Here is a 7,712-nt window from a genome sequence, read left to right as displayed (position 1 = left end):
AGCCTCGGACTTGTTTTTCAAAAGGTAAACCCAACAAACACGAGTGTGGTCATCAATGAAGGAGATGAACCATTTTGTTTGAGTACGGTTTGAAGTGCGAGATGGTCCCCACAAATCACTGTGGATGGTTGTGAAAGGTTTGGTAGGTGTGTATTTGGCTCTAGGAAAGGAAGTTCGATGGTGTTTGGCAAGTTCACATACCTCACACTGGATTTCACTATGATTCAAGGTCGGGCATAAGTTTGGAAACAACCGCTGAAGGTAATGAAAATTGGGATGACCCATTCTCTTATGCCATAACATAAAATCATGAACTTTAGAGGTAGATGCAGAATTACCAACAATAGGTGGGTTATCTACTCGAGTGACGACCTCTAAATAGTAGAGCCCCTCATATTCTTTGGCATTGCCGATTGTCGCACCAGATGATAGATCCTGAAACACACAATGTGACGGGAGAAATTTAGCAAAACAATTTGAGTGCCTGGTCAGTTGACTGATTGAAAGTAAATTACAGTCAAGTTTTGGCACGTGAAGGACAGATTCCAAAGTAATAGAATCTGATATACGGATACTCCATTTTCCTGCCACCGGTGCTAAGGAGCCGTCTGCAATTTTCACTTTAATATTTCCAGCACATGGGGTGTAAGTGGTGAACAATTGATGACAATTAGTCATATGATCAGATGCCCCGGAATCCACGATCCAGACCACTGCACTTCGAGTCGTCTTTAAAGCTTGAAGGAAAGACTCTCTTTTTGCCATAAATGCCATGGGTGCAGATCTGAAATTATGCACAACACTACATAAAAGTAGCCACAGTACCACCCCTAGCACTTCAAATGAGGAAAAAGCTTTTTGGTAGACTGAAAACAAAAGCCACAACCCAATATAACTCCAAATCCAGCAAAACAGGGCACTAACAACACCATACGACCTGATATGGTTCGAAAACGATGTGCCCATACACCGGATTGTGCTGGATCTTGCCGGAGAGAGTGCGTCGTTGCCGTCCGAGAAGATCGCGTCCTGAACAGAGCCTCCACGCGCCTCCACGCGCTGCCGAAAGTTTACTGACGCAGTGAACAGGGGTGGCGCGTGTGGTCTACACGCGCCGCCGTTGCCCTGGGTTTCGCCATTCGGAGCCTCCTGAGTACGTCTAGGGTGGTGGTGAGATTCAAAACTCGCTCCACCATTGTCCACACAAACACCGTCACGTACTGTTCAGGCAGCCCCATTCTAGCCATTCCAGAACTAATTTAATTTGAAATTTTGAGCCTGATGCTCTGATACCATGTGGAATTTTTAGAGAGGAAAAAATTGTATTGTCTCATTGCAATTCTAATGTACACATTGGTCCTATATATATACATCAAGAGAGATAAAAGCTAATAAATACTAATAAAGCCTAATTAATGAGATCCTAATAAATGCTAATAATTCTCAATAATAACATAATATTCCCACATAAAGCAAACCATTTACTTTCTTGCTCATGCAACCTTTCAACTCAGATCTTGGAAAAGAAGACTTGATATAAGAGAAGATACAAAAGCATGTAGAGTGCCTTTTCTTTGTTGACTAGTTGAGCAGTTAATTTAGACTGCAATTTTCTATGAACTGTGTTGACTCATTTAATCTGACTTTTCTTAGAAATAAGGTATGTTTCTGTAGTGGTAATGTGAATCTGAAAGCTGAAGCTACACTTTACTGCTCAGCAACATATTATTGACCCAAAAAAATGAGACCCTGTTTACAATTGTTAACGTATTCTCACATTCACAAGCAAATTTATTCTTAGCATTTAAGCTTCTGTATCTGTCTATGACATATCAGAATGTTTCTGCAATTTGAAAAGTACTAAAATTTCATTAAATTAAAAAAGTAAGGTTGTTCAATGTCTCTTACCATTTATGTAATCCCAATCCTCCAGTGTCTATTCCAGAATTGTAAGATGTGAATGATAAAGAAGCACTAAACAGTAAATATACTCTGCAAATATGTTTACAATCACAATGAAATAATAGTTCAAGCAAAAAGCTAATCCAAACTGTTTCATTTGTTCCTGGAACTATAAACTTTGGAAATCTCCAAATCTTACGGCAAATTTTCCACTGTTGAACATGCAAAAGCAAAAGAGACACAATTTAGTTACAGAATCAGACAGATGCTAAAGTTACCTATCTGACCACTAGAGCAAAAGAGAGAGTGAGAGTGAGTGAGAGAGAGAAATGAACTCAAATCTCTCTGCTGATATGGAAAATCCCAAAGAAAAAGGAAAAGGAAAGAAACTTGATTTCAGTTTGGCTTTAGATCCTGAAACATAGCATCCCACCTGATCTCTTCAAGAGCAGCTGACCAATACCCATCACCATCACCATCATCATCTTCGTCAGCCTTTTTCATTTCCTTCTGCAAATTCTTCACCTTTGGGCTAGAAATTGAAAACCCATCAAGAACAGGTAAAGTAGGAACTACTGCAGAATTTCCATTAGTGAGAAGAAGCCTCTCTTGCTTATAATTACTATTCACTATCAGCTTCTTACTTCTGCTTCTCTTCACCATACTACTCTTCCACCTTGTTTCCTGATCACTTGTTGGCTTAGTAGGGACCACCACAAGGGCAGATTTTTCTCTATGAATCAGAGAATGAATGTAATTGGATAAACACTTCTTGGTCTTCTTGATCGTCCCTATGAGCCTTGACACTACTGGATTTGAGCTTCTGGGCTTTTCCTTCTTTGCAAGCTTGAGAATTTCAAGCCTGTGCTTGGCTATGGAGATTCCCATGCTCTGAAGAAACTCATGGTTGAAGTAAACTATGTCTTCTTGTTCAAGCTCATTGTGAGCAAAAACGACGCCATATTCATAGACCAGAGAGGGGTCAAGGCTTGTTTTTGAAAGCCATGAGAACCAATCCATGGCTGCTGAACCAGAGAGATCCTGAAAGAGAGAAGGCAACTAAAGAGAAAGTGAGAGAAAGTGATGAAGTGTGAAGAGTGTGACATAGACATTATGTGGGGTGGCCATGGCTATATATATAGTGCATATGCTTTTCTAAAATGGTTATTGCAATCTTGAGAGTGACTAAAGGGAAAAATAAAAGATGGGTTTGTTTGTGTAGTGCACGTTACCCCATGTTCATGTTCGCTACAAAATTAGGCAAGTGTGATGTGATCAATCCTTGTGGTGTGAGATCAATGTCAAATGATAACAGGTCATGATATTTTAATTTAGGGCAAACTACATTTTTTTTTAAATTTTGTTAATATTATATATGAAATTCCTTTTTATAATTTATACACATATCTCATAAAATAAAATATTATCTTAAATTGTATTTAACTTTTACTTAAATTACACGAGTCTTAAATAGTGATATTCATTCATTAAATTTCATATGATACATAAGCTCCATCTAGTTTATTTTATTTGGCCAAAAGATATATGCTTTTCTTTTGGTTTCTTGCCAATGTATAAGTACTCTTCAAAATTACCAGATTTGGTATAAAAATAGAAGACAAAGTTAAAATATTAATGGAGTGTGTGTAGTGTTTTAGTAGTATAAAGAATTGTCTAATATGATAAATGAATACCAATAAACATGAATATCTTGAATGCATCTTGACATTTAAAAAAAAAAAAAGCAGGAAGAAATGAGTGTAAAATGGCGTCTACTGGGACTAAGGAAAAGAGATCAAAGGTGGGGCAGTGCTTGTTGCTTTGGTGGGTTGAAAATCTGGGAAAAGAAAGTGAAAATTTGTGACATTTGTCTTCAAAACTTTGGAATTTTTAATCCATTCATTAATTGGTTCATATGCATGCCTTGTGCATAACACTCATGAGTCTTTGATTGAACTAAAACTAAAGGGAAGCACAGCTTTACTACACTCTATGAATTATGCATTCTTGGGTTTCCCCATAGATCAAAGCTCTTCCTTTCACTCCTTTTCTTTTGTCTTTCTTTTGTCTTTGGTTAAACATTCTATGTTTATGATTTCTTCTCTCTTTGGATCACAAATTAGGACCAAGGAAGACTCTACCACTTAAGGTATATGTACAAATGTGCTTACAAATTATCTATCAATAAAATCGAACCCAGATATTAACTAACAATAGTGTTTAAATCTACACCTTATTATAGGGTATGAATCATATTCTTACCAACAGGAATAATCTTTGTTAGAAATGCTAATCATAACTCAAGAAAATTTACAATGAGGAGATATTTCTGAAAAGGATATTTACCTAATATCTTGGTGTCTTTTTTTTCAATACAAGGCCACGATAAAATATCGTACAAAAGGATCAAATCAGGTTATATCAAAAGTTAAAATGTTTTTACAATCATTAGGAGCGTCATCAAGTAACATAGTGTCAAAGTGGTCGCTAGAGGCCTTATGAGCTAAAAGATAGGCACAACGATTTGCTTCTCTATAGACATGATCCAGGGTGACCTCCCAATTCCTCATGATGAGATTTCTAATGCTTTTGATGATAGTTAAAAGCAGATGAGCCTAAACTAGGTTGCCATTAATGAGTGATATGGCTCCCATTGAGTCGGTACAAATATTAAGTCTAGGAACTTTAGCATTCCAACAAATGATTAGACCTTCTAGAATCTCGAAAGGCTCAGCAGTTGTGATGTGTTGGTAACTAAAGTTTTTAATAAAACATTTAATCCAATTACCCTTATCATCCCTAATGAGCCCTCCACAAGCTACGGCACATATCTTGGTGTCTTTAGAATTAAAAATGATTTCTTAATAATTATCAATATATAGTTGGGCTCCCTCAAAGGTTAATTGAGTTCATCTAAATGTGGATCGTTATGTCAATCATAAGAGTGAGGCTATACTTATTCTTGAAGGTCTTAAAATTTGTTGGAATTGTGGTTTTCATAAAATTGTGATTGCATCCAATGTTGTAGAAGTTGTCAATATGATTAACATAGATAACAATATATATAGGATAACTTGTGCCTAACAACATGATAAATAAGAAAATTGGAGACCTCCTTGCAAAAAATAATAATTGAAATATTAGTCATGATCATGTATAATATGATACCTTGAAATCAATAAATGTGCTAATTGGTTGGTTAAATTTACTCATAATATTGATGTAATATACTTTCTATATTTTTATTGATCATCTCCCTTATTATTAAGATGTAGAGGGATGGTTAAATTAATTGTATTCAAATTATTAAAGCAACCTCACTTCATTTAAATTAAGGAGACTCACCAACTCACATAAAACAAAAATTTCTCCTAATAAATGAAAATAAAATCAAGAAATTTTTAGACATTCATCATCATACTTAATAAAAGGAAATAATTGCAGATTTCAATTTTTGCGTTGGTTTCGCTTTTCTATTGTAATATATACACACGTCTTTCTTTGTATTTGTTTCATATTTTTTGTCCGTTTCACCTTTTCAATGCATCTGTATTTAATTATTTATAACTACAATATTTCTCCTATGGCTATTTAATATTTTTTTAAAAAAAATACCAACCTCTATGCCAAAATGAGAAGAAAAGGAAGAAGCTACACGTTCAATTTCCCAAGCAATACATATTTTCTGATTGGTTTGAACTATCATTTTTTTTCTTTTGTCATCTTTTATTCTGGACACCAATTGAGAGTCAGGTAATCTCTATATATATAAGTTAACTGACATAATTATAAATAGTTTTAAACGATTGAATAATTTCAATCTTAAAGAGAGCCACTCAAGCTATATATCCTAAACTAAGATAAGATTCCTATCTTATAATAATTAATTAAATTTTGTTTTTCCAAAAAAACTTCATAAGCTTCCAAAACCTAATACATGCATGCATGCACCTATCTCCAGGCTAAAAAGTGAAGATGAATGAAAGAAACAAAAAGCAAGACACATCATGTTTACACACACACACACAGTTCCATGACAAATCACTTTTATTCCAAATCAGAAGAGTCTGTCACAATGCTTAATAAATGACTCAAACACAATATATATATTTATATATATAAGTTTTGTTCCCATTCACATGTTCCTATCATCACATATTTGAATGTGTGTGTGTCGAGAAAGAAGGGGGGTTCACGGGTTCATGTTTGAAGATAAGAGAGCACTATTGCCATGTGAGAGTGCAGGATATGTATTTATAACATCACTTTGTCAATGTAGGTGAAGTATAGTAAGTGTGCTTTTATAGTTTAGTTGCTAGCCTCATTACTTTTATTACGATAGAGTTTTGCATTTGGAGTTTTTGATGCAAACAAGAGTGAAAAATAACTGCCAATAAAAGTTAGCCTCACTGGTGAAAATAAGACTAATGTCTAACTTAAACATGAGTTCAAATTTCACCGACATTAGCACCTTGTTAAATTAGTAATTAAATTATAGAATGAATAAATTACTTTCTAAACTTTAAGTTTAGGAACACCATAGATCCTAAACTCATTTAATTTATTGTGCAAATTGTTCCTTTAACTTCTGAAAACAGTACAATATAGTCCCTATCATTAATTAAAGTTAACTTTAACCATTAGTTGATCAAAAAATGATAGAAATTGATCTAAAAATTATAAAAAATGAACAACAAAATTTTTTGGTCCTTTTAGATAATTGTTGGGTCATTGTCTATAATTTTTTGATCCTTTTTCTATAGTTTTTGAGTCCATTTTTATTAGTTTTTGATCAAATAACAATCAAAATAAACTTTTGTTGATAGCAGAAGCTATATTGCACTATTTTTAAAAATTAAAAAAATAATTTACACGATAAATAAATTTAAGGTCTATAGTGCTATTAGATATAAAGTTTAGGAAATAATTTGCTTATTTACTCATAAATTATTAGTAAGTATATTTTTAAAAATTGTTTGAACTATATATACAAGACTTATTCAATTTTTTTTTTTTGGTAAACATTGGAAACCGACTCTTTTAAATCAAAGCAAAGCAAAGACAGTTAATTTTAATTTGAAAACCAAGGTAATTAAAATGATCAAAAGTTACTTCTTACAAATTACCCTTGTTGTCGCTTATGCAGGCTTCTCAAAAAAGAAACGTTATTTAAAAAGAAACTTGAATTTGACAAACCTTATGTCAAAAAATTTTAAAAGCAATAATATAACTTTTAATTCTTAATTTTTCTCATAATTATCAATTTAGTCATTGAACTTTGATTCAATATAATTCAATCCTTATAGTTAATTAAATTAAGAAATTATAAGGATTCAGTATTATTGAGAAGTCAAAAAATTATAAAGACCAAGTTATTCCGGGAAAAAAAAAATTCATAGGGATTGAATTATTTCAATTCAAAGTTCAAGAATTAATTGATAATTATGAATAAATTCATGGACTAAAAGTTATATTTTTCTATTTTAAAAATTTTAATCATTGTTAAAGACCAAAAATAATCATAAGTTTTGATGGCTCATTATAAAATTTTAGGAAAATTAAATGATTTTGATAATAAATTTCATAAAATTTTATAGCACATTTCAAAATTTAAAAAAATTGTCTTTAATAATAATTTAAAAATAATTAAATTTCATAAATCACATTAAATAACTTTAATGTAATTTTACCAAGTTTACGTTTGTAAATTTAATTTAATTTGGTAATATATTTTTTTGATTTACTGTTACTAAATTCTTAGATTTGGTAATAATTTTTTTTGAAATTATATATATATATATATATATATT

General features: G+C 32.4%; 1 protein-coding gene across 1 annotated transcript; it reads right to left on the bottom strand.

Moving 5' to 3' along the window:
* Window positions 1-2,021: 2,021 nt before the first annotated feature.
* Window positions 2,022-3,009, bottom strand: LOC129301095 (uncharacterized). Its single transcript, XM_054939659.1, has one exon. The coding sequence runs from the start codon at window positions 2,920-2,922 to the stop codon at window positions 2,299-2,301; it is 624 nt and encodes a 207-aa protein (XP_054795634.1). The 5' UTR covers window positions 2,923-3,009; the 3' UTR covers window positions 2,022-2,298.
* Between the last annotated feature and the right edge of the window lie 4,703 nt (window positions 3,010-7,712).

Source organism: Prosopis cineraria, unplaced genomic scaffold (assembly GCF_029017545.1).
Source record: "Prosopis cineraria cultivar Desert tree isolate PC_DT_omini unplaced genomic scaffold, ASM2901754v1 PC1891, whole genome shotgun sequence".
In the NCBI taxonomy this organism is placed as follows: Eukaryota; Viridiplantae; Streptophyta; class Magnoliopsida; order Fabales; family Fabaceae; genus Prosopis; species Prosopis cineraria.
Note: the sequence above shows the minus strand (reverse complement) of the source record. Positions and strands in the feature narration are given on the sequence as shown.

Coding starts and splice junctions, on each gene's coding strand:
- LOC129301095 (XM_054939659.1), bottom strand. CDS start 2,922: ATGGATTGGTTCTCATGGCTTTCAAAAACAAGCCTTGACCCCTCTCTG.